Source organism: Tursiops truncatus, chromosome 5, assembly GCF_011762595.2.
Source record: "Tursiops truncatus isolate mTurTru1 chromosome 5, mTurTru1.mat.Y, whole genome shotgun sequence".
In the NCBI taxonomy this organism is placed as follows: domain Eukaryota; kingdom Metazoa; phylum Chordata; class Mammalia; order Artiodactyla; family Delphinidae; genus Tursiops; species Tursiops truncatus.
The window spans coordinates 19,084,429-19,112,391 of record NC_047038.1 but is presented as its reverse complement, the minus strand read 5'-3'; the positions used below and the strand labels follow the sequence as shown (position 1 = coordinate 19,112,391).

General features: G+C 34.8%; 1 protein-coding gene and 1 long non-coding RNA gene across 2 annotated transcripts in view; one reads left to right on the top strand and one right to left on the bottom strand.

The window, feature by feature from the left end:
• The window catches only part of ADAD1 (adenosine deaminase domain containing 1), a 46,926-nt gene that overhangs the window by 8,039 nt on the left and 10,924 nt on the right, over window positions 1–27,963 (top strand). Inside the window, exons 4-9 of the mRNA XM_019928078.3 lie at window positions 239–306; window positions 4,912–5,038; window positions 12,013–12,136; window positions 13,938–14,108; window positions 15,324–15,553; window positions 24,954–25,191. Of these exons, the coding sequence (XP_019783637.1) occupies window positions 239–306; window positions 4,912–5,038; window positions 12,013–12,136; window positions 13,938–14,108; window positions 15,324–15,553; window positions 24,954–25,191 (958 nt within the window). The remainder of the gene's footprint in view (window positions 1–238; window positions 307–4,911; window positions 5,039–12,012; window positions 12,137–13,937; window positions 14,109–15,323; window positions 15,554–24,953; window positions 25,192–27,963) is intronic.
• The window catches only part of LOC141278673 (uncharacterized), a 37,388-nt gene that overhangs the window by 8,986 nt on the left and 439 nt on the right, over window positions 1–27,963 (bottom strand). Inside the window, exon 2 of the long non-coding RNA XR_012331710.1 lies at window positions 27,369–27,450. This is a non-coding gene — a long non-coding RNA (uncharacterized lncRNA). The remainder of the gene's footprint in view (window positions 1–27,368; window positions 27,451–27,963) is intronic.

The following is a 27,963-nucleotide window of genomic DNA, read 5'->3' as shown; positions in this document are numbered from 1 at the left end:
TATAGTAGCATAAGAATAGGGCACCCAGAAAGGTATTTGGTGTTTGTAGAATTGATTTCAATATAGGAAAGACATTTAGCAAGGCTCAGCTAATGGATAGTAGATGGCCTAGAGTTGGCAGAAGTATACAGAAAAGATAATCATTCTTGGATTGCTGTTTTATTACAGAGTAGTATGATACCTGCTCTTTGGAACATTTGATGTTTCATTTTTCCTTATGTTTTTGTTTTATTTACAGGTCCCCCTCCTATCCCTGCAGAACCTATTGTTTCACCTGAACCAGTATATGTTTCAAAAGTACATTATGGAAGGAAAGTCCTTTATGATAATTTTTTTTTTTTAAGAAGATATTTGAGGGTAGGAATTTATTAATTAATTTATTTTTGCTGTGTTGGGTCTTCGTTTCTGTGCGAGGGCTTTCTCTAGTTGTGGCAAGCAGGGGCCACTCTTCATCGTGGCGCGTGGGCCTCTCACTGTTGCGGCCTCTCTTGTTGCGGAGCACAGGCTCCAGATGTGCAGGCTCAGTAGTTGTGGCTCACAGGCCTAGTTGCTCCGCGGCATGTGGGATCCTCCCAGACCAGGGCTCGAACCCATGTCCCCTGCATTAGCAGGCAGATTCTCAACCACTGTGCCATCAGGGAAGCCCCTATGATAATTTTTAAAGAAGATTAACCCAATTAAAAATTATAACAGCATATAATTAAAATATGCATAGGTATGAAAATGTACATTAGTATTTTATTATTCAAACCTGTCACACTTCAACAAAGATGAGTATTTCCTTCCATACTCTGCTAAAAATTAGAGAGATAATAAAATTGGAGAGGAACTATTGGAGAAGTGGTTTCTTTCCTATAAAGAGACGGCTTATCAATATCATATAACTGCTTTTTTGAGAACTCTTTGCTTCGGTGGGCCGGTCATTAATGAAATCCAGTGGCTTTCTGGTGCTTGATGGTTGGGGTATTCATTTCAAGTAATCTATTCACTTTCTTTTAATGTTAGTTATTTGTCACTCAAGCCCAAAGAAAACTATAAATGCAATTGAAATTACTAGTTATGTGACCTAGGACCAGTTACTTCTCTGTACACCTTAATTTCTCTGTCTATAAAATAGCTACAACAATAATTACCTCATAGGGTTATTGTGAGGATTAAATTAATTTATGCATTAAAAAAAAAACTTGATCAGTGCCTGGCACACAGTAGGTGCTCACTAAATAGTAACTACCATTATTTTAACATTTTATTATATTCAACATTATGTAGATTATTGTATACTTTTCCCATTAGATTGTGAATCCCCTGAAAGGCAGGAAATTATCCTTAATTTCTACATTGCCTACATAATAGTAACACTTCAGACTTTAGAGTGTTTGTGCAACTAAAGTGAAGAACAGCGTTTCTTTCTTTGTCTTTTCCAGGTCTGAGGATTAGAATTTATGCCTTTTCAGGTTTGGTTTTCCATTGTCTTTCTGAGACAGAAAAAAAGCTGCATTTGTGTGCTTGTTTGGAGTAAAACGACCAGACCAGGGAAAATAGGCACATTCAAAAGGCAAAGTCTACCAATAGTTAAATATAGTCAGTCAGAGATAGTCATTTACCCTAATGGTCATAGGAGTTGATGAACAGAAGGACAGTGAGTGGTCAGTCCAACAGCAATGATTTCTTAATATGAGAAGGGACTCTAGTCTTTCTTTTCAGCCTCTGTGGACATTTTTAATGAATAGTTAAAAAGAATCCCGGGTTGGCAAATAATATAAACTACTGTTACCCTGAGAAAACACATCAATCTATGGGGAAGAAAGAGTATGTGGTTAACGGTATGTTTAAAGAAATACATGAGTAGAGTCAGGTTTGGTAGGCTCAGGTAAGGAGTTAAAAAGTTAAAACTTGATAGTTTTCTTTTAGTTGGGAAATGGAGAACAGACATCATTATCAGGCTTATAGGTAAACACGGGTGTTGAATGTTATCACTTTTGAGGAAAAAAAGATTTGAGATACATAAAAATCTCCTGAACAGGTCCTGCTGGGCTAGTTATGGAGGGTATCACCATTTCACAGCCTGTCTACTTCGCCATATTTTTACTGGAGTGTATCTTCATTTAATATAGTGATATTTTGGCTCTGAAGATAGGTTCAGGTTACTTATGATACTAAAGATCACTTGAAATTAGCAACTGGAAATCAAAGAACCGGTGTTAATTAGCATCATGTATGTCATGTTTTTGTGTCATCCTTCACTTCCAATAGTTTGTGAGAACATTTTATTTCCTCAGCAACCAGCGCACATGTATAGGAAAAATAGTATTGCACTTGCTCCTTATTCCTTCATATGCATGCTAGTAAGAGATACATTTAGTAACTAAGATTTGATTATATTTACAACATTTGTTATTTCCTTCAACACCAGTTAAGATCAAGAGCTATATCAGTACGTTGTTAACTTCCAAACATCCTTTATGATATTCAGGTGCAACGTTTTTAATATGCAGCAAAATATTCTCATGCCACACACATAATTCTTGATCTGTCAGTACTGATTGCAGTGTATTTTTCTATTCTATATCATTGCACAAAATAATTGCTAACTGTATAGGACATGATTAAATAAATTACAGTGCATTCATTGTATGGAACCATTAAGAAGAAGGAGGGTAGCACTACCTCTGAATGATGCCCAAGACCAAGTACAGTAAGTCCCTTACATACAAACGAGTTCCATTCTGAGAGCGTGTTTGTAAGTCCAGTTTGTTCATAAGTCCAACAAAGTTAGCCTAGGTACCCAAATAACACAATCGGCTATATAGTACTGTACTGTAATAGGTTTATAATACTTTTCACACAAATAATACATAAAAAACAAACACAAAAAATAATTTTTTTTTTTTTTTTTTTTTTCTCGGTACGCAGGCTTCTCACTGTTGTGGCCTCTCCCGTTATGGAGCACAGGCTCTGGACGCTCAGGCTTAGCAGCCATGGCTCATGGGCCCAGCCGCTCCGCGGCATGTGGGATCCTCCCGGACCGGGGCACGAACCCACGTCCCCAGCATCGGCAGGCGGACTCTCAACCAGAGTGCCACCAGGGAAGCCCCAACACTTTTAATCTTACAATACAGTACCTTGAAAAGTACAGTAGTATCAGCTACATCACCGCTGCTTTTACACTTGCTTCCAGACATCCTAGGCTTGAAATAAATGTACTGTACTACTGTATACAGTACTGTACAGTAAAGTACACAAAAGCACAACCACTTGTAGAGGATGCACACACGTGACAGTGTAATGACAGACACATGAACTAACTTACATGATTGGACATATGAACGTACCTTTGCATCTTTGAAAGTTCACAACTTGAAGGTTCGTATGTAGAGAACTTACTGTAAATGCAAAGTGGATTTTAGCATGCCCCAGTTTTTATTTTTTAATTAGTGTATATTTAGATGTATATTTTGTTTATCAAAATATCCATACTGGTAATAGTGGTTGCATTTGGAGAGGGAGACTTATGAATGTACATCTCTTATATTGCTGTTTCAGTGGGAAAAAAAACGTTTAACTTTATACTATCATCAAATGAATATGCTTCTCCTGTATCATAAGCTTTTGGTAATAAGCTGAGCCAAGTTGTTGAGTACTTCTCAGTCATAGTTTCACTGCATAAACACGAAAAGCTAATTTTTACACCACATGATGGTTTTACTAATTTAAATGAAATATATGCTAGCATGCAATTATAATAATTTGCACCTTCTCATTGTATGCTGTTTGGTTAGATAAAAGAATATAGCAAGTAGTTCATTCTTCTGATTGTGTTTATGATGTTCTTTAACTCTTTTTGATGTGACTTTACATGTTTTTGCTAAGAGAGCATTAACAATATTAACAAAGAAAAATTCAAGTTTAACAAATATAAGTAAAAACTTGTAAATGGCCTTACTGAAATGAGTTGTCTTAGCTGAGACTACTAACATTAAATTTTTATCATTTATGTGCCTTTTTAATTATTAAGCAGGTAAAAAGAATTTCTGTGAAAAATATAGTTATACAGTTCATATATATGCAAGGTATGAGAGCAAAATTGTTTCATTTACTTTTTTCCTCTGAGGATATAGTGGACTGCGAACCACTTGATAAGACTACTTAGCAACTATCATGCAACTAACAAGAACTATCAGTGTTTAGTAAACAACTAAACTTTGAGAAATACTATATTAAGTGATTCTGCAACCTCTCATTCTCTAGAATAATGATTCTTCCCTGGGGATATACAAGCATACATACACAAAGCAACAGATGGCCAGGGCCCTATCTCAGAACCTCAAGTCTTTCATTTTTTTAAAAAGGTCCATGGGTGACTTTTGATGTCTGTTCTTGGTTATAACTCTTCTATGGTAATCCTGATTACTTCAGACTATCTCCTTTCAAAGTTTGGGACTTTTTTTTTTAGTGCGAACGTGGAACTATATCAAGAGTCTAAGTGTTTAGTGCTTTGCAGTGGTTGTCAGTGGGACAAATACTTAGGAGTATATTTTGATTGTCACAGTGATTGGGGAAGACTGCTGGCATTCACTGAGATGTTGCTTGTCAGGCAATGTGGGACAATCCCATACAACAGAGTATTGTCTTGTGTCCTGTATGATTTTTGAATGTTTTATCAATTATAAATTAGTAATCCTCTAATATGTAATACTTATACATCTTTTTACAAGAATCCAAAAAGCTCAATAGCTTGTGTTCTTTTAGAATGGAATACTTTAAAATCAATCATGACATAAATTATAAATTTGCTTACATATCTCTATAAATTAACTCATTCAATTGAAAGGTTATAAGAGGAATAATAGAGACCTCTGGGAGAAAGCACAGTGTTCTTCAAATTCATATTGCATTTGATTTTTTTTTCTAGAAGGGAGACATATTCAGTTTGCGAAGATTTCACAGATCGTTAAAGGAACATTTTATCAACTAGTTTCTAATCATTCAGAGTATCTGAAATGTAGCAACTCATTAGCTGCTTTTATAATTGAAAGAGGTAAGTGCAAGTACTTGGGATGTGTTCATTTGTACAAAAGCTATTAAGTAACTTAATGATCTGAACTACGCTATGGTAATATTTTAACTATCTTTGCCCCTGTTGACAGTGGTGCTGCATTGATTTGAAGTGGCCCTTTCTAGTAGGTGTGGGTCATTAAACACCAAGATTCTCAAAGGTAGAGATAAAGTATACTGAATAGGAACCAATAGAGAACTGCAGAATGGTAAAATAACCTAATATTTTAATCAGTAACTGTGTTGGAGTCACTACCATCTTGAAATCTAACCCCATTATAACAAATATTGAGAGAGACTCTATAAAAATTAACATTTTCTTCACTTTCAAATAATAAAAGATTAAAGTGAAAAATCATGAATCTGTGTTTTTTCCTGTGAATATTTTGATGTGATTCCAATTACATTTTATCTTTTATTTATCCTGTAATGTTCTAGATTGATCATTAATTAAACAGATTTGAATTTTATATTCATCTCTGAATATTATAGATGATACAAAAACAATTTGATATTTGGTTCTTATTCTTAAGGATTTTTTGTGACCTAGGTGGGGAGAAGATATATATGATTTTTCAAGGGTCAACTTTAGTTTGAAATCATGGAGCATGATACCTCCATGCTTTATCATTCTGTCTCAAGATCACTTTGGCTATTTGGGTGTTTTTGTGTTTCCATACAAATTGTACAATTATTTGTTCCAGTTCTGTGAAAAATGTTGTTGATACTTTGATAAGGATTGCATTGGGTCTGTGGATTGCCTTGGGTAGTATGGTCATTTTAAGAATATTACTTCTTCCAGTCCTTGAGCATGGTATATCTTTCCATTTATTTGTTGTCAACTTCAGTTCCTTCATTAATGTCTTACAGTTTTCTAAGTATGTCTTTTACCTCCTTGGTTAGATTTATTCCTATGTATTTTATTCTTTCTGATGCAATTTTAAATGGGATTGCTTTTTTAATTTGTGTTTTTGATAGTTCATTATTAGTGTATAGAAATGCAACAGATTTCTATACATTAATTTTGTATCATGCAACTTTACTGAATTCATTTATTAGTTGTAATAGTTTTTTGGTGGAGTCTTTAAGGATTTCTGTATATAGCATGTCATCTGCAAACAGTGACAGTTTTACTTCTTCTGATCCAATTTGTTTTCCTTTTATTTCTTTTTCTTGTCTGATTACTGTGGCTAGGGCTTCCAATACTATGTTGAATAAAAGTAGGGAGGGTGGGTATCCTTATCTTATTCCTCTGATATAAGAAGAAATGCTTTCAGCTTTTCACCATTGAGTATGATGTTGGCTGTGGGTTTGTCACTTACGGCCTTTGTTATGTTGAGGTATGTTCTGTTGCTACCCACTTTGTTGAGAGTTTTTTTTAAATCATAAATGGATGTTGAATTTTGCTGAAAACTTTTTCTGCATCTATTGAGATCATATGCTTTTTAATTTTCAGTTTGTTAATGTGGTGTGTCACATTGATTGATTTGTGGATATTAAACCATCCTAGCATCCCCGGAATAAATCCCACTTGATTATGGTGTATGATCCTTCTTTTAATGTATTGTTGAATTTGGTTTGCTAATATTTTGCTGAAGATTTTTTTGCATCTGTGTTTAGGCATATTTGTCTGTAATTTTCTTTTTTTGTGGTATCTTTGTCTGGTTTTGGTGTCAGGGTAACGCTGGCCTTATAGAATGAGTTTGGAAGTGACCCCTCCTCTTCAATTTTTGGAATAGTTTGAGAAGAATAGGTATTAACTCTTCTCTAAATGTTTGGTGGAAGTCACCTGTGAAGCCATCTGGTCCTGGACTTTTGTATGTTGGGAGTTTTTTAATTACTGATTCAATTTCATTACTAGTAATTGGTCTGTTCATATTTTCTGTTTCTTCCTGGTTCAGTCTTGGGAGATTGTATGTTTCTAGGAATTTATCTGTTTCTTATAGGTTGTTAATTTTATTGGCATATAATTGTTCAGAGTAATCTCTTATGATTCTTGGTATTTCTGTGGTGTCAGTTGTAACTTCCCTTTTTTCATTTCCAATTTTATTTACGTGGGCCTTCTCTCTTTTTCTTGATGTATCTGGCTAAAGGTTTATCAATTTTGTTTCTTTTCGGAGAACAAACTTAGTTTCATTGATCTTTTCTATTGTTTTTTTTTATTCTCTATTTCATTTATTTCTGCTCTGATCTTTCTGATTTCTTTTCTTCTAACTTTAGGTTTTGGCTATATCTATTTTTCTTGTTCTTTGAGGTGTAAGATTAGATGATTGATTTGAGATTTTTCTTGTTTCCTGAAGTAGACTTGTTTTTTTCTAATTTTTTTAGAAGTTTTATAGTTTATTTTATTTATTAATTGATTGATTGATTGCTGCATTGGGTCTTTGTTGCTGCATGCCAGCCCTCTCTAGTTGCGTCGAGTGGGGGCTACTCTTCATTGTGGTGTGTGGGCTTCTCATTGCAGTGGCTTCTCTTGTTGCGGAGCCTGGGCTTTAGGTGTGCGGGCGTCAGTAGTTGTGGCATGTGGGCTCAGTGGTTCTGGCTCACGGGCTCTAGAGTTCAGGCTCAGTAGTTGTGGCACACAGGCTTAGTTGCTGTATGGCATGAGGGATCTTCCCAGACCAGGGCTCAAACCAGTGTCCCCTGCATTGGCAGGCAGATTCTCAACCACTGCACCACCAGGGAAGCCCTGAAGTAGACTTATTTTAATTTCCTTCTTACATCTGCTTTTGCTACATCCCATAGGTTTGGGGTCATTGTGCTTGCAATTTCATTTGTGTCCAGGTATTTTTTTATTTCCTTTTTGATTTCTTCAGTGATCCATTGATTGTTTAGTAACATGTTGTTTAGACTCCACCTGTTTGTGCTTTTTTGTGCTTTTGTTTCTTGTGATTGATTTCCACTTTCATAGGGTTGTGGTCGGAAAAGATGCCTTATATGATTTCAGTATTCTTAAATTTATTGAGACTTATTTTATGGCATAGGATATGACCTGTCCTGGAGAATGTTCCACGTGCCCTTGAAAAGAATGTGTATTCTGCTGTTTTGGATGAAATGTTCCATATATGTTTAATTCCATCTGGTCTGATGTGTCATCCAAAACCGGCGTTTTCTAATTGATTTTGTGTCTGGATGGTCTGGCCATTGATGTAAGTGGGGTGTAGTCCCCTACTATTACTGTATTATTGTCAGTTTCTCCTGTTACATTTATTAATATTTGCTTTATATATCTAGGTGCTCCTATGTTGAGTGCTTTACATTTACAAATGTTATATATACTTTTAGGATCGATCCCTTTATCATTGTGTAGTGTCCTCTTTTGTCTTTTTACTGTCTTTGTTTTAAAGTCTGTTTTGTCTGATAATAAGTATTGCTACTCCAGCTTTCTTTTCATTCTGTTTTCATGGAATACCTTTGTCCCCTTCACTTTCAATCTGTGTGTCTTTAGATCTGAAGTGAGTCTCTTGTAGGTAGTATATATGTGGATCTTGTTTTCTTCTATGTTTTGGTTTTTTTTTTTTTGCGGTACGTGGGCGTCTCACTGTTGTGGCCTCTCCCATTGCAGAGCACAGGCTCCGGACGTGCAGGCTTAGTGGCCATGGCTCACAGGCCCAGCCGCTCCGCGGCATGTGGGATCTTCCCGGACTGGGGCATGAACCCGTGTCCCCTAGCATCGGCAGGCGGACTCTCAACCACTGCGCCACCAGGGAAGCCCGGATCTTGTTTTCTTATTCAGACACTTTATGTCTTTTGATTGGAGCTTTTAGTTCATTTACATTTAAAGTAATTATTGATAGACATATACTTATTACCATTTTGTTAACTTGTTTTCAGATTATTTTTGTAGTTCTTATTTGTCCCTTCTTTTGCTCTCTTCCCTTGTGATTTGATGACTGTCTTTAGTGGTTGTGTTTGGATTCCTTTCCCTTTTTTGTGTGTGTATCTGTATTATCGGTTTTTTTATATATATGTGTGTGTATATATATATATATATATATATGTACATATATGGGTGAGTATTTTAAGTTGATGATCTCTGAAGTTCAGATGCATTCTAATCACCCTGTATTTTTACTCCCCCCAAAGGTTAATGTATTTTACATCTTTTTGGCATGTGTATCCCTTAACTACTTGTTGTGGCTATAGATGATTTTACTGCTTTTGTTTTTTAACCTTCCTACTAATTTTATAAGTGGCTGATCTATCAACTTTACTGTATGTTTGCCTTTACCAGTGAAATTTTTCCTTTCGTAATTTTCATATTTCTAATTGTGATCTTTTCTGTTTAGAGCAGTCCCTTTAACATTTCTTGTAAAGCTGATTTTTTGGTGCTGAACTCTTTTAGTTTTTGCTTATCTGTAAAATGTTTGTCTTTCCTTCAAATCTAAATGATAACCTGGTCAGGTAGAGTATCCTCTACTGTAGGTTTTTTCCTTTCATGTAGGTTCTTTTCCTTTCATTGCTTTGAATATATTGTGCCACTCCCTTCTGGCCTGCAAAGTTTCTGCTGAAAAGTCAGCTAAAAGTCTTATAGGAGTTCCCTTGTATGTAACTAGTTGCCTTTCTCTTTCTGCTATTCTCTTGCTTTATCTTTAATATTTTCCTTATTAATTATAATGTGTCTTGGTTTGAACCTCTTTCAGTTCACCTTTTTGAGACTGTGTGACTCCTGGACCTGGATTTCTATTTTCTTCCCCAGGTTAGAGAAGTTTTTAGCTACTATTTCTTCAAATAAGTTCTCTGCCCCTTTCTGTCTCTCTTCTCCTTCTGGGACCCCTATAATGCACATGTTAGTATGCTTGGTATTGTTTCAGAGGTGTCTTAAACTATCCTCATTTTTTAAGTTCTTTTTTTTCTCTTTAGCTTAGGTGACTTCCACCACTTAGTCTTCCAGATCGCTGATTCGTTCCTCTGTACTAGCTAATCTACTGTTGACTTTTTTAGTGTATTTTTTATTTTAGTTATTGTATTCCTCAGCTCTGTTTGGTGGTTCTTTATATTTTCTACCTCTGTGTTCATCCATTCTTCTCCTGTCTTCAGTGACCATCTTTATGATCATTATCTTGAACTCTTTAATCAGGTAGATTGCTTATCTCCACTTCATTTAGTTCTTTTAGTGAGGTTATGTCTTATTCCTTCATTTGGAACATAATTCTCTGTCTCTTTGTATTGCCCAATTCTCTGTGTGTTTATTTCTGTGTGTTAGGTAGTTCGGTTACATTTCCCCCTCTTGGAGAAGTAGCCTTTTGTAGGAGACATCCTATGGGGCCCAGCAATACATTCTTCTCTGGTCACCAGGGCTGTATACTCTAGGGGTGCCCTCTATTTAGAATGTGTGTGCCCTTCTGTTGTGGTGGGGCCTACTACTCTGGGCATGTGGGTAGGCAGGCCTGGCCCCTGACCCAGTTGGCTATAAGACCAGACCCTGTGTGGTGGCTGTGAGCCCAGTGGAGGACAGGGTAGGCTTGCCTGCCATTTCCTCTTACATCTTGGTGAATTTCTTCTTTTGGTTATTCCCTCTTTTTCCTACATTATCAAACTCTAGTATCTCCCTGAAACATTGCAGTTTGAGTTACAGAGAAAGAAGCTGAGCTCTTGGCTACACTACTGCCCATTATAACTCAGAACATAGATCACCATTCCAGAACTTACACTGACACTATACAATTCCCTTATATCACCCCATCCCCCACACCCATACTAGAACTTTTTGGCCAACCCAATACATTAGAGATAATAGAACATTTTTACTTTTCTCATCTAATCCTACTCCTCCAGCTGCCTTTATCTCAGTAAATGGCATCCATCCAGCTGCTAAAAATCTAAGTCATCCATTATTTATCCCTTCCCCTAACATCTTACAATTTATCTTCAAGTCCTGTTTATTATATCCTCAAACTCTATCTCAGGTCTGATCTTCCTTTTTTTTCATTTAACCTCCATCATTTGAGTCTTAAGTCATTATCTCTGACCTGGACTACTGTAACAGAGCCCCTAATTCAGCTTCTTGGACCTTACTGGAATCCTTTACCCCACTCCTTTTGCTGCTCACTCATAATGAAACTTAAATTTCAGTTTCATAAGGAGGGATTCTGCAACTGGTCTTCATGAGGTAATCTTTCCTGCTAATATTCTTTAAATTAGCCGTGTATCTGTTTCCTTCAAAGCTTTTATTACAATTTGTGGTTTTAGTCTTTTTTTCTTCTCTCCTATTAGAAGCTTCATGAGGGCCTGTCTTAATCAGCGTTTGATTCCTAGCATCTATTTCACTGCCTAGTATTTGGTAGGACAGCAAAAATTTTTGTGGAATTAATGGAAGTCCTTTCTTAGGTAGTTGCAGATGTGGAACTGAACTTTGAAAGACTAAGACTAGAGATTTTCTGAAATCATCAACACAGAGGTAAACTATAGCATGAGTACCTATCTCATGAGAAAAAAGAACAGAAAAAAGAACAATGATCTAGCAACTAGGATATAGAAAGGCCACATAGGTAGGAGGTGAAAGGAAAAAAACTATCTTCTGAGCATAGAGTTTCAAAGAAATCTCAAATCTCAAATGGAGTACAGCAAAAAATGATTCTATTGATTGTAGTAGAAATGTAGATAAAGTATAATATAAAACATCTGCCTTTTAAATTGTGATATTATTGAAGTATTTTTTAAATTTTGCTTCCTAGAAGACTCTCAAAGTCTTATTTGAAATTGTGGAATTATTTTTCCAACTTTTTGGTCAATATATTTTACTAACTTTAAAATGGTAAGGTAGACTTTTTCATTGAACTACCGGTGTAATTAATTCATTTAACCTACTCTCTTTTTACACCAGGCATTTACTAGATGCTCAAATAAGAGTTTGTTGAATAAAAATGGGGAAAAAAATGGTAAGAAAGAGGTGGAGGTTGAACATAGGGAAGAGGAAGGTAAAAATAACCTGCTACTGTTAACCTTTTCTTTCAGCTGGACAGCGCGAAGTTGTAGCTATAGGCACAGGTGAATACAATTATAGTCAGTGCATTAAGCCAAATGGAAGAGTGTTGCACGATACTCATGCTGTTGTTACGGCAAGGAGATCTCTCCTTAGGTAAGGTAACAAATATATTTAATTAAATATATTAAATATATATAAATATATCTGTTAATATTTAACAGATATATTTAATGCCATCAAATATTAATGCTCTTAGCCTAAAGCAATCACATATATATGTCTTTATTTACAAATGGAATTTTACTCATCATTGAGCCAAGGGTATGGCAGTCTCTTACTTATCCAAGCCATCTGATATTTTCATGTCACTTTTGGAAACCGTATAGTAATTTCAGTGTCTAGCCTATGAATTTTAGTGGCTTCTATTATCAAGAGCTTATGAACTCAGTTTTAAGAGTCATACAACCTTTTTTTTTAAGATAAAAATACTGTCTTTATTAATGATAAAAGTAATTGGAGAGTATAGCTTTACATCTGGACCAAGTAGGCTTGGTAGTATTTCACCCCTGAATTAGTCATACTTATCCAAAGGCAGAAATCAATGAGTTTCCACTCATGAGGTCTGTACAAAGTTTACGATATAGCAGAGTGTCGATAAAGTACTTTTTAGGCTGGCAGATCTGAGAGAGAAAGAGAGAAAGGGGCTAAAGTGAGGATGCCTAGTTTCTTTTTCCAAACTTATCAGTCACTCTGCTCCTTGTAAGAGGCATAATTAGCAGATAGTAGAGAAATAAACCAAGAATGTTACTCTTTGGAATTCCTTTTCTGTAAAAACATGAAAAGTGGGACATGAGCATTACCTCCTGCAGTAGTTACCAGCTTTTGTTCTCTTAAGTCACTAAGTTTACTTTTTATAAAACATTTTTAATCGAATTTTTCAAACAAAAGTGAGAATCAGATAATTAATTCCATCATTCAGTTGTCAGCATTCTGATACCAGTACCCAATGGTCATATCCAATTATTAGCATATCCAGTTATTAGGATTCTGTTGATCTTATTTAATTTATGCACCCTCACTTTTTGTTGGTGGTGTTTCTTTACTGGAGTATTTTAAAACAAATTTACACGTATTATTTTATCGGAAAAACTTAAGTATATATCTGTAATAATAAGGAAAGAATCCTATAATCTTAAAAGGAAAGATTTTGGGAAGTCCATGAAGGTAATGCAACTAATTGTCCTCCCATCCCCCTTGGTGCTTAGTGAATTATTTGACCCCCTTTAAAACTACCTCTTTGTGTTTATTTCTTGTCATGCTTGGCACTGTCATTTATACTGGTGCTTAATATTTTATTATATATTTCTGATGATAGGATTAAAATCATGGTTTTTTAAATAAGCAAAATAGTATTTGTCCTCTGATTTGATTAGTAGTTTCAGGAAATCTATTTCACTTCTTAATTTAACTTACAGGCTTTGTTATGTTATTCCTATGCTCTTGTGTTTTTGTCTTCAGAACCACTAAGCAGTGGGAACCACAGTTGTTGTCTGCCTGTTTTGGCATGGAAGGCAAAATAGAAGTAAAGCAGAAAATTGATACTTCACCTAGGAGGCTGGGAGCAGAGCTGTCTAAGAAAGAAGGGAGGAATCAGTAGAGAAATGGGTCTTTTGCAGAAAATGATAGTTGAGTACTTTAATGTGAAATGAGAGTGGAGTGGTAGTCGAGGAATGATGCTTTAAGGCAGGTCACCAGGCAGACTGGGCTCTAACTGAAGACTTATCAAGGGACTTAATTCTTCATTAAGTAAGGCTAAGATTATTTTACAAGTTCCTATCAATATCAAAACTTTTGACATATAGGGACATTGTTCATAACATGAATATAATGTTTGTTTAAGATACTTCATTTTTAAATTTTCTTACTTGATGAAGCTCTATCTCATTAATTTTAGGTACTTTTATAGACAACTTCTACTCTTCTACAGCAAAAATCCTGCTGTGTTGGAAAAATCAATATTTTGTACAGAACCAGCTTCTAATCTACTCACTCTCAAGCAGAATATCAACATTTATCTCTATATGAACCAGTTGCCTAAAGGATCAGCCCAGATTAAGTCACAATTGTAAGTATTATGGAAGCTGTTTTTGAAGGAATCTAGGATGGCCATATCATGCATTCTGAATCCATACAGCAAAAGAACAAGTAAATTCATATCTATCCATATTCTTCCTCCAGCCTTGAGGTGTTATTTGTAGGCTGCAAGAGCCTGAAGGCTGAAAGACCACAAATTCTTTCTCCTTCCCTCCACTCAGTCTGGTCCATTACTACTACTTAAGTATTCCATGTACTTCACCGCTCTCTTTTTGATGCTGTTGAAAATCTTCTATTCCTTTCTAGTTGTAATACTTAATAAACTTTAGGAAGTATGGATTTATACACTCTTCACATACTAACACAGGAGTTAAGGAATACAGTCTGTTCTTCTGGTCAGTCTGTGGCCAAAACTTCATTACCTTGATGAATGGGTAGCATCAGTTAGCATGAAGTTTGAACAACACAGGCAAGCACAAAAAAGAAAGTAAAATTCACTTCAATCCAACCATCTAGAGATAACTGCGGTTTATAGTTTGTTTAAAAGCCTTCCAGTAACACCTTTGAAAACAAGGGTGAGTGTTTCTCTTGAGAGAAACCTCAAGAAAAGTAATTTTAGATTTTACCGTTTTAACACATTTTGTTGGAGGTGAATCTTGAATTTAAATTGTCAGTTTTCTTTTTTTCATTCTCTAATTTTGTAGTGTTTAAAACTTTTAATATGGAGAAAGGAAATAACTCACAAACTATGGCAGGGACAAAAATTGGGTTTTCATTTGATTTTAAGGGACATAAAGAATGGCAATAATATGAAATTTATCCTTGCTGGAAGCTCTAAATATGGTTAATTTCTGTTTGGTTTTAATTTTGTGGAACGAAGTCACTCCATCCTACCTTGCTTTGGGTTTGCATCTATTTCTGTTACTGGAATTAAATGCACATTGGCAAGTTAAATATGTTTGAGAACAGTTCTTAGGTACATGCAGATTTTACTTTGTCGGCTTTGGGTTTTGGTTTTTTTTTAACATCTTTATTGGAGTATAATTGCTTTACAATGATGTGTTAGTTTCTGCTTCATAACAAAGTGAATCAGTTATACATATACCTATGTCCCCATACCTCTTCCCTCTTGCCTCTCCCTCCCTCCCACCCTCCCTATCCCACCCCTCTAGCTGGCCGCATAGCACAGGGAGATCAGCTCAGGGCTTTGGTTTTTAAAGGAAGAAACTTTCTTTTCTTTCTGTAGGCGTCTTAATCCATGTTCTGTATCTGCATTTGAAGCCCATGAAGAGCTGAGTCTCCATGTGGCTGTTGAAGGCAAAATTCATCTGACTGTCTACTGCCCTGCAGATGTTGTTAATAGAATAAGCAGCATGGCCTCAAGTGACAAACTGATGAGATGGGGAGTGCTTGGTGTACAGGGAGCATTGCTGAGTCAGTTTATACAGCCAGTTTATATCAGCAATATACTTGTTGGTGAGTTGGATTACAGTACCTCTTGGCCTCTTTCACTAAGTCATTTCACTATATTTTATTTACCAGTGTAAAATCACAATTTACATGCATGAAGCTTTACTTAAGGTAAAATTCAGATCCACTGTTTTGTTGAGGTTTTCATTTCATGGTAACTGGTCATCACATTTAGTATAATATGACTTTTGCCATCTTATCAGGAGGCTAATAAGAATCAATATTTATGTTAGGCAATTACATGTATTCTGTCTTGAATGTATACTTTTGTTTGTACAGTATTCAATTTTTCTCTTTCTTTTGGAAGAAGATGCTTCTTTGAACTTATCAAATTTAAAAGCTTATATTTAGTTATTCCTGAAATAAAAAATATTAAATGCCCATTTTGGTTCTTTCTTTTATGCTTTTTTTATACATTTGGTTATGATTTGGATCCTTTTGATTTGTGAAGTGAGTGGGAAGTAACTAGAACACAAATAATGTGAACTAGTAATTTATTTCTTTCTTTGGTAGGGGCTATTATAGAATGCTGTATTTATATTTGAATGGTTTTCCAGATATTATCCCATTGACAGACATTTTGGGCACTCAATTCTATAGTTTTCATAAAGCCCTAAGAGTTTCAAAGCTTCAGTTACCCTTGGGAAACAATTTAAATACTACCATTACTTGGCTGTTCTTTGTTTACTGCTAATTTTTCGTAATGATGGCCCATATGCAAGCTTTGGATCCTCGCATGAGAAGTAGTTTTACTTTTAGAAAGTGCTGTTTCTTTTATTCTTGTGGTTTTTTGTTGTTGTTGTTCTATATATTTTATACCCATTTCTTTAGGAATTTCTCCTATAGACAGTATTTTTTCAGTTCCATGTATATACAAAATATTTTATTTCCTTCCCATTTTTGTTTGGTTTGGCTTTAATAAATGATAAAAAGGAAATAGTAATTATTTATTTTTCTAATATTAAGCTTATTTTCTTTGTTTAGGAAACCTATTACTTGGTTCACAATTCAAAAGATTCAAAAGGGTATTCAGTCAAGTCTTCCTTCTATCCTAGGGCCCTAGGAACCCATTTTACCTCTGTGGCATCCATTGTTACTAGTTTGTTTTTCTTTCCAAAGGTAGTTTATGCTTATAAAAGTATATGCATACTTTTTTGTATTTTACATCAGTGGGATCATACAATTCATACTTTTCTGCACCTTGCTCTTTTCATTTAACAAGGTGTCTTGGAAATTTTTCCATATGAGTATATGAAGAATTTTTATTATTATAATTCATAACTCTCTGTATGGTATTTCTTTGTACAAACGTATTATAATTTATTTAACCAGTTGTGGGTTAATGGAACTTTAGATTGTTTTTAATCTTTTCCAGCTACCAAATGCTATCGTGAATCATGACCTTATTACATTTGTTATTGACACATGTAAAATATATCTATATAAAATGAATTCCTAGAAGTAGAGTTGCAGGCCAAAGAGGTATGCATTTGCAATTTTGAAAACTATTACCAAGTTACCCTCCAAATCATATTCTCACTAGCAATATTTGAGAGTGCCTGTTTGCTCACACCCTAAAAGGTGGTTGTTTCTAACTCTTTCTCCAAATATTTATTCTTATAGATGATTTATTTCTTAGATTTAACTTGGATACAAAAATTATGCTTTATGATGTTTTCTTTTAGTCAGTTCAGATACTCTCTCAGACATTTCAAACTTTTCTCAATCTTCTTTAGGAAAGGCAATTTTTGTTCTTGATAAATGTCTACAAAATGTCTAATAAATGTCTGTGCATTCTCTAGAGTCAGTTTGGCATGCAAGGCTTTCTTTGACTTTTGTGAAGAAAGATATTTTACAGTTTGCCTTTTGTATGACATAACTCCGTACTATATTTAGTTTCTTAAAAGGGTAGAATCTTAGATTCTTTTAGAATTATTTAGTATTTAGTGGTTTGGACAGGGGCTTAAAAATTAGATCTCATCATTTTGCCTGTCATCTTGCACGTAGCAGTAAGAATACCAGGTAGCAATAAAAATACTATAAAACTTGGTAAAATTGCTTCTGATCTCTTTCTTTGCATCTTTATGGAACATATCTAAAGTTAGTTAATTGGTGTTCTGTCTGGCATAACCTAAACAGATTTTAATGTTTGTTAAAAATGCAGATTTCTCAGCCTCTTAAGATCTGTACTGTATGTCTGGGGGATAGCCCCCGGAATATATGTTTTAAAAGAGCACCACCAGGTGATTCTGATACAGATGATTTGAATGGCTCACATTGAGAAATACTCAGAGTGTCTGTATACTTAAAAGTGTGATATGTACAGCTAAAAGAATCTTAAGAGTTTATTGAACTAGTCGTGTAGTACAGCTTCTCACTTATTATACAAACTCTTACTTTTTATTTCACATTGGAGTATAGTGGATTAACAATGTTGTGATAGTTTCCATTGTACAGCAAAGTGATTCAGTTACACATTTTCCTGTTTAGGTTGTTACATAATATTGAGCAGAGTCCCCTTTGCTATACAGTAGGTCCTTGTTGGTTATCCATTTTAAATACAGCAGTGTGTACATGTCAATCCCAAACTCCCTAACTATCCCTTTCCCCCACCCTTCCCCCCTGGTAATCATAAGTTTGTTCTCTAAGTCTGTGAGTCTGTTTCTGTTTTGTAAATAAGTTCATTTGTATCATTCCTTTTCAGATTTCGCATATAAGTGATATAATGTGATATTTCTCTTTCTCTGTCAAACTTACTTCACTCAGTATGACGATCTCTAGGTCTGTCCATATTGCTGCAAATGGCATTATTTCTTTCTTTTTAATGGCTGAGTAATATTCCATCGTATGTATGTACGACATCTTCTTTTTCCATTCCTCTGTCGATGGACATTTAGGTTGCTTCCATGTCTTGGCTATTGTAAACAGTGCTGCAGTGAACATTGGGGTGCATGTATCCTTTCAGACCATGTTCTTCTCCAGATATATGCCCAGGAGTGGGATTACGGATCATATGGTAGCTCTATTTTTAGTTTAGTTTAGTTTTGTTTTTTAAAATTATTTATTTATTAGCTGTGTCGGGTCTTAGTTGCAGCATGCAGGATCTAGTTCCCTGACCAGGGATCAAACCTGGGCCCCCTGCATTGGGAGTGCAGAATCTTAGCCACTGGACCACTAGGGAAGTCCCTATTTTTAGTTTTTTAAGGAACTTCTATACTGTTCTCCATAGTGGCTGTACCAATTTACATTCCCACCAACAGTGTAGGAGGGTTCCCTTCTCTCCACACCCTCTCCAGCATTTATTGTTTGTGGATTTTTTTATGATAGCCATTTTGACTGGTGTGAGGTGATATCTCATTGTAGTTTTGATTTGCATTTCTCTAGTAATTAGCGATGTTGAACATCTTTTCATGTGCCTCTTGGCCATCTGTATGTCTTCACAAACTCTTTTTATGCCATCTCTGATAGAGGATCATCTAACCCTACCTTAAAAGGATCCAATAATGTGGAGTATAAGATTTGAAGACAATCTATTCCATTAATTGATAGCTCCAATTGTTTTTAAAAATTACTCTTTATTTTATTTTTTTTTAACATCTTTATTGGGGTATAATTGCTTTACAATGGTGTGTTAGTTTCTGCTTTATAACAAAGTGAATCAGTTATACATATACATATGTTCCCATATCTCTTCCCTCTTGCGTCTCCATCCCTCCCACCCTCCCTATCCCACCCCTCCAGGCTGTCACAAAGCACCAAGCCAATATCCCTGTGCCATGCGGCTGCTTCCAACTAGCTATCTACCTTACTACGTTTGTTAGTGTGTATATGTCCATGACTCTCTCTTGCCCTGTCACAGCTCACCTTTCCCCCTCCCCATAACCTCAAGTCCGTTCTCTAGGAGGTCTGCGTCTTTATTTCTGCCTTACCCCTAGGTTCTTCATGACATTTTTTTTTCTTAAATTCCATATATATGTGTTAGCATACGGTATTTGTCTTTTTCTTTCTGACTTACTTCACTCTGTATGACAGACTCTAGGTCTATCCACCTCATTACAAATAGCTCAATTTCGTTTCTTTTTATGGCTAAGTAATATTCCATTGTATATATGTGCCACATCTTCTTTATCCATTCATCCGATGACGGGCACTTAGGTTGTTTCCATCTCCGGGCTATTGTAAATAGAGCTGCAATGAACATTTTGGTACATGACTCTTTTTGAATTTCGGTTTTCTCAGGGTATATGCCCAGTAGTGGGATTGCTGGGTCATATGGTAGTTCTATTTGTAGCTTTTTAAGGAACCTCCATACTGTTCTCCATAGTGGCTGAACCAATTCACATTCCCACCAGCAGTGCAAGAGTGTTCCCTTTTCTCCACACCCTCTCCAGCATTTATTGTTTCTAGATTTTTTGATGATGGCCATTCTGACTGGTGTGAGATGATATCTCATTGTAGTTTTGATTTGCATTTCTCGAATGATGAATGATGTTGAGCATTCTTTCATGTGTTTGTTGGCAGTCTGTATATCTTCTTTGGAGAAATGTCTATTTAGGTCTTCTGCCCATTTTTGGATTGGGTTGTTTGTTTTCTTGTTATTGAGCTGCATGAGCTGCTTGTAAATTTTGGAGATTAATCCTTTGTCGGTTACTTCATTTGCAAATATTTTCTCCCATTCTGAGGGTTGTCTTTTGGTCTTATTTATGGTTTCCTTTGCTGTGCAAAAGCTTTGAATTTTCATTAGGTCCCATTTGTTTATTTTTGTTTTTATTTCCATTACTCTAGGAGGTGGGTCAGAAAGGATCTTGCTGTGATTTATGTCATAGAGTGTTCTGCCTATGTTTTCCTCTAAGAGTTTGATAGTTTCTGGCCTTATATTTAGGTTTTTAATCCATTTTGAGCTTATTTTTGTGTATGGTGTTAGGGAGTGATCTAATCTCATACTTTTACATGTACCTGTCCAGTTTTCCCAGCACCACTTATTGAAGAGGCTGTCCTTTCTCCACTGTACATTCCTGCCACCTTTATCAAAGATAAGGTGTCCATATGTGCATGGGTTTATCTCTGGGCTTTCTATCCTGTTCCATTGATCTATCTTTCTGTTTTTGTGCCAGTACCATACCGTCTTGATAACTGTAGCTTTGTAGTATAGTCTGAAGTCAGGGAGCCTGATTCCTCCAGTTCCTTTTTTCGTTCTCAAGATTGCTTTGGCTATTCGGGGTCTTTTGTGTTTCCATACAAATTGCAAAATTTTTTGTTCTAGTTCTGTGAAAAATGCCAGTGGTAGTTTGATAGGGATTGCATTGAATCTATAGAAAATTACTCTTTAGAATTGAAATTTGTTTCCCTTTAATTCTGAACTAAATGACAATGCAGATTAAATCTAATTATTTGATGATAATGACCTTGTCCCCTTTTCTCTTAAGTCTTATGAAATCTTTTGCAATTCTTTATTTTGATGCTTGAAAAACCTAAGATATTTTAATAGATCAATTAAAAATGGAGAGATTATTATAAGACTTCATTTAACTTTTCAAAAACTTTTCGGAGGACTTCCCTGGTGGCACAGTGGTTGAGAGTCAGCCTGCCGATGCAGGGGACACGGGTTCGTGCCCTGGTCTGGGAAGATCCCACATGCCGTGGAGCTGCTGGGCCCATGAGCCATGGCCGCTGAGCCTGCACGTCCAGAGCCTGTGCTCCACAACGGGAAGTTTTTGGAAACTAATTTTATACTGTAGATGTTCTCAGATAATTCATTTTGTCATTTTATGGTGATAGTCTTTCTTTTTTAAGAAAAATGTCTTAAGCTTGCACTATAAAAAGGCACTATTATTTGTATAGAAAATAATCCAGAGTAATCTGGAAAAAAATTCATTTTGCTTAGCTATTAAAAGAGCTGGATTTATATTCGTTTTCAAGCCTTTTAAGGTGTATTTGCAAATTTGTTATCCTGTTAATATAAAGTTTTCTGAATAAATACCTCAAGAATGTTTATCCAGAGGTGTTTCCATTCAGGAGTCCTTTTCAATACGCTAATTTGAATTGTACAATTCCATTATAGGGAATACTAAATTCTGATTCCCTCTTAGTGAAGGAATCTATTTTCAACATAGTTCATGAACTTTTAAGAAGCATGTGATAACCTTAGAGATTCTGTTGTTCATTTCTTTCTTTTTTTCGTTTTCAGGTCAGTAATAAGAGGTTTAGAATGTTAATAAAAATACGTGCCCAAAATCATTCAGTTTGCCTGCTGGCAGAGCCTGGACTCATACTCAGTTTTCATAACTTTTCATGCTTCTGCCTTTTGTATTAAATTGAGCTCTGACAGCTTTGTCTGAGCCTAGCCAGTGACTAGAATCCCACTATTGTGTCTGCTAAACTTGACACTCTTGAAAGGCAGGTGCTTTGCGACACTCATCTTGGTCTGGTTTGTACCAGGAGGTCAATAAATGTTTCATGGATAAATGCTTTGAGTCAGCATGTTTTATTTTTTAAAATGCTTTTATTTTTCTTCTTAATACCAATTCTTTTGCCTGGAACACTTGAAAAATAAATTTTAACTATTATTCTTTACTCTTGTTGCACTTCAGGTTCACCTGGATAGCTTTTAAAATAATATGGGAATGGCATTAGTATTAATATCCCCATCCTTACTGATTCTAATGTGTATCCAGAATTGATGATTACTGCTCTCTGATAATCTAATCTTTTATGTTCCTTTTTCATCAGGTGTTTATTGAGCCACCTACTATATGCTAGGTGCTGTGCACTGTTAAATAACTCTCAGGGGCACCATTCACATAAAATATAGAATGAGAATTAAGAATACAAAGATAAGATGCTTCTGCCTTCATGTCTTCTCCTATTTAGACATCATTTGTGTTTCACAGGAGCATGATTTGTTTTCTCCAGATGTTCTGTAATTTGTGGGTGGCGGTATTAAAATGTAATGCCTCAGACTAAATATGATGTTTCAGATATGATATGAGCAGCGCATAGTTCTATAATAATGCTGAATTCTTTGACTTAGACACTGTATTTTTATTAATGCAGCTTCGGTTTGTATGGGCACACCTCAAAGATATTGTGGGTTCAGTTCCAGACCACCATAATAAAGTCAATCTCACAATAAAGTGAGTCACACGAAGTTTTTGGTTTCCCAGTGCACATAAAAGTTATGTTTACACTATACTATAGTCTGTTAAGTGTGCAATAGCGTTATGTCTAAAACAAAGCAACGTACTTACCTTAATTTAAAAGTACTTTATTGCTGAAAAAGGCTAAACATCATCTGACAACACAAGGTTGCCAGAAACCTTCAATTTGTAAAAATCATAATATCTGCAAAGTGCAATATAGCAAAGTGCAATAAATTGAGGTATGCCTTCATTACCTGTTTCAGCAGCTGTTTCTGTTCACTTATATTAACTTATGGTAGACTAAGGTCCTGAGAACTTTTTTTTAAATTTAATTTTATTTATTTTTTTATACAGCAGGTTCTTATTAGTTATCCATTTTATACATATTTAGTGTATATATATCAATCCCATCTGAGACCTTTTCATGCAGAAAAGTTCTCAGGTCAGGTTTGCTATAGTCTTTGCTAAGATTTAACCTTTGCCTTTAATCTTTGAGTTTTATGTTATTATTTCAAATCATTTTAGATGAATCAAAACGAAATTATGTGATATAATTTTAGAGATATATTTTCCCGGGAACAAGATTTAGCCTCAAGATATAATTAAAATCATACCTCAGGTATAGCTAATAATTAAAGCATACATATATAAATGGAGAAAGTAAAATTTCTAATAAAATATTATATACTTGATTTTTTTCTATTAAATTTTATACCACCACATTAAAACATCTAGGTGAAACAATTTGATGTTTAGAGAATCTTAACGTGGAGTTACTGGTAGGTTTTTATTTTTCTTTTTCCAAATGTTATCTTGCTGTTTTAGGCACAACCAATGTCATTATCTTATTACAGTATGTCTTAGTCTGTTTGGGCTGCTACCAAAAAACAAAAAAATACCATAGACTGCGTGGATTAAACAATAAACATTTATTTCTCACGGTTCTGGGGGCTGGGAAGTCCAAGATCAAAGGGCTGAGAGATTCATTATCTGTTGAGGACCTGCTTTCTGCTTCATAGATGACTGTCTTCTCAGTATGTCCTCCTATGGTGGGAGGGGTTAGGGTCTCTTTTATCATAAGGGCACCAATTCCATTCATGAGAGCTCTGACCCTCATAGCTTAATCACCTTGCAAAGGCCTCACCTCGAAATACCATCACATTGGGGATCAGGTTTCAGTATATGACTTTTGTGGGGACACATTTAGTCTGTAGTACAGTGTGTTATACATAACATTTTTTTTTAACTCGTGTTTTCTGTTCATTATAGATACAATGACTATTCTACAGACCTTATTTCTTCTTTTTTCCTACGTCTAAGTATATCTTTAACTTAACTAGCCTGCATTAGTCAGTATCTCTTGATTTGGAACATTGAAAAGAGTGCTTAGAAAAAGAGTGTCAGAAGCAACTCATGTTCTTTTTACATCATTTTCTAGTTCCCAAATAATCATAGTGAGTGTAAGCCCAGTAGCCATCTCAACAGTTCCAGTGATGTGAAAACAAAACTTTATCTGTGACATATGTCTAGTGGTATATAAAGATTCTCTTGTTGTGAGAACTTCAGACCCTCTAAGGAGGAAAGAGATCTGCTTTGGAATTATTAATTTTTAAATAGGAATGACTGTTCCCTAACTTCTGTTTTAAGTTTGACGCAGCCCATTTTCTTATACTAATCATCTTTTTGAGCTTTCTTCTTCAACAGTAATTTTAACTGAGAACTCAAAGCTTTTGGCATTGGCCACAGTTATAATCAGAAATGGTCATTCTTTAAAGTACTTCATGTTGTGAAACTAAGCCATGTGGTACTGGAACAGTTGCAAGCTGTGGCTCTCAGATGTGGAAAAATAACACACTTTAACCAACTATTTCTCAGCTACATATATCTGCTACATTATGTGCTGGTTTCATGCTGTAATCTTAGAAATCAAGACAGAATGAGCCAGTTCTCTCTGGCAGAACCCTGTAAAAGTACTGATTTGTTTCTGGTCAGGTCTGGCTTTTTGCTTTTATTCACTGGAATGTCAATTCATTATTTTCTGTAGAAGTTTCTTTTTTGAATGGAAATTCTGACTTACTACCTTGTCTTGATTCTGGTAAAGAGTATAGAAGTAGCTACTAAGAGAGTAGAAGTCGGAAAGAGAAGGTTGCAAGATACAGGATAAAGAAGTGAACTATTTACAATTAAACTTTTATTTATATCCTTTTTTTTCAGTATAGTCTTTTCCTATTGAATTTCTGAGTATTTACTTTGTTTTTGCTTTCTAGGTGATGGGAATTGCAGTGATACTAGAGGCTTAGAAATTGCTATAAAGCAACGTGTTGATGATGCACTCACTTCAAAACTTCCAATGTTTTACTTGGTCAACAGACCTCATATTAGTTTAGTACCGTCTGCATATCCATGTCAAACAAACTTGGAATATAAATTCCTGAGTCTGAATTGGGCACAAGGGGACATTTCTTTGGAGATTGTGGATGGCCTAACTGGGAAGACCACCGAAAGGTTAGTGTCACTAATTTCTTCAAAAATCACATATTAAGCAAAACAGTACATTTTAATACGATTTTTAAAAACTATCTTGTTTTTTGAATACAATTTTTTGAATTGTGATTAATAATAATAATAGTTATCAAGTGTGACTATGTTGCAGGCATTGTACTAATTAAAAAACTTTTTTTTCCTGATGAGAACACAGGCCTGGAGAAGTTAGATAATTTACCAAAGTTACATAGTAAATGGTAGAGCCAGCATTCAAAATCAGTCTCCAGATCCTTTGTTTCTCTAGTGATCATTAGCAAATAATGTATTTGTTTTAAAAATTCAGTTTTTCCTACTGAATCTGAATGTCTGGATTTAGGGCTCCGGAATCTGTATTTTTGACAACTTTCCCAAATATTATTTATGTACACTTGAGTGTGAGAACTATTGTACTATGTTATACTGCTTTCTTATAAAAACCTTGTGGGTTAGGTGATATTGTTTTTTTTACAGGTAAAGAAACTGAGATTCAAGCTAGTTTAAATATCTTGCATAAAGTCACCCAACTATTAAGTGACACAAGTAGGATTCTGATCTGGGCATTTTATTTCCAAAGCCTTTGTTCTTAGCCATAATACATTATGCCTTTTAGACATTTCTTTGTAATATCCCTGTCATTGATTATCAAGTAAAACTAAAATCCTCCTTTTAGTGTGAAAATACATTTATAATGTGGTAATGAATAATGTTAAAAGTTTAAGTGCCTAAATTTGCTTTCTTTGTGAAAGACAGATTTAAATTAAGATCACATACAAATGTTTCTTGGTATGAACTCAGTCAAGCATACTATTGATTATTTCAACTAGGATGAATTATACTACTTATGCATTGAGTCAGCATTAAGAAGTGTATTTCTGTTAATAACAGACTACACACATACAAACAAAACAGGTCTTCTGTGGAAGACATTAAAAAACTGTTTACTGAGGGACTTCCTGGTGCTCCAGTGGTTAAGACTCCATGCTTCCAATGTGGGGGGCATGGGTTTGATCCCTGGTCAGGGAACTAATATACCCCATATGCCTCATGGCAAGGCCAAAAAAAAATAATAAAAAAACTGTTCACTGAAAACATAATAGTATAACAAAGATGAAATTAATGTAAAATGAGCTTAACTTATTTATTATGGCTAAGTGCTTGCCAGGTGATTGCAAAGAAAGCAGATATGATCTGATTATTCATCCCCAAAGCATTATTACATAAGGCAAAGGACACTTTAGCAGTATAATCCACGAAGAAGAACAGTTCTGAGTAACTGCAGCAAATAACATAGTATCAACCTTCATAAAGCAGAAATTACAGAAAATAAAAGGATAAATAGAAATACACTATTAGTTGAGGCAATAATTCACCTCTTTCAGTTCCTAGTAGATTGAGTAAACAAAACAATAAGCAAGAATATAACCGTCTTAAATAACAATAAGGTAGATTTGATTAATTTCTTTAAAACTCTGTACCATAAAATATAAAATATACCTGCTTTTCAAGAACCTGCAGAACATTAACAAAAATTGACCATATGTTAGGCCACAAAAAAAATCTGAAATTCTAAGAAGTAAAAGTGATGTAGGCAGTGTTCTCTGATTGTGATGCAATCAAACTGTAAATAACAAAATCAGAATATTTAGAAACCACTTTCATTGGGAAAAAGAAGTTCTCCAACTTTTGGCTCAAAGAGGAAATATAAAATGAAATCACAGAATATTTAGAAAACACGGATATTTAGTGCATTGCATTTCAGAACTTGTAGGATATATAGCTAAAGCAAAATGAATGGAAAAGCCAATTCTTTAGATACTTATAGCAACAAATAATGAAAATAAACAGAATGAAGAAGTTCATAAAACTAGAAATGTAAATTAAAGATCTAGAGAACTGAAGAAGTCAGAAATGATCATTAAAAAACTGATTCTGTGAAAAAAAATCAGTAGCTAATCTCATATATACTAATGATAAAGGAGTAATTACAGAGAAAATTAAAAGAAGTCATAAGAAACTTCTTTCCCCTACCATGCAAATATATTTGAAAATCTGGGTGCAATGCATATATTTCTAGGAAAATATTTTTCTAAAATTGGTACAGAAGAGGGAAAAATATCTAACATTATTTTCTTGAGAAAGTTACCAAGAAGGCGTCCTACCTCTTTTTCAAAGAAAACACCATTCTGAGGTAGTTCGGATTAATTTTATAAACCTTTAAATAGCAGGAACTTCCAGTGCTATCTAAAAAGATAGAAAACATTCAAATACTTTTATGAAGCAAGTGTATCATTGATACTTAAACCTAATAGAAGATTACTGTCCCCCTACCACAAAAGTTACAGACCAAGCTCACTTTTATATTCAAGCATAATTGCTAAATAAAATATTAGGAAGCAGAACCTTAAAATAATATATTTTATACAATAATACCAAGTGGAATTTTTTCTTGAAATGTGAGAATAACATAGTAAAAATAATATCAAATTAGAAACTCGTATTAATATAATTTGTCATATTAATTGATCTAGGGAAAAACACCATATATTCATTTTTATAAATTCTAAGAAGACATGTAATACAGCTCTACAACTATTCTAGATAAAGATACTCAATAAAAAAGGAATAGATATTTTTGTTAAGGGTAAAATATATCTTTATTAGTCCAAAAGTGCCATCATGATTAATGATGAAATCTCAGAGTCATTTCTACTAACATCTGAAACAAGACATGATTGTTTACTGTTATTGCTGTTA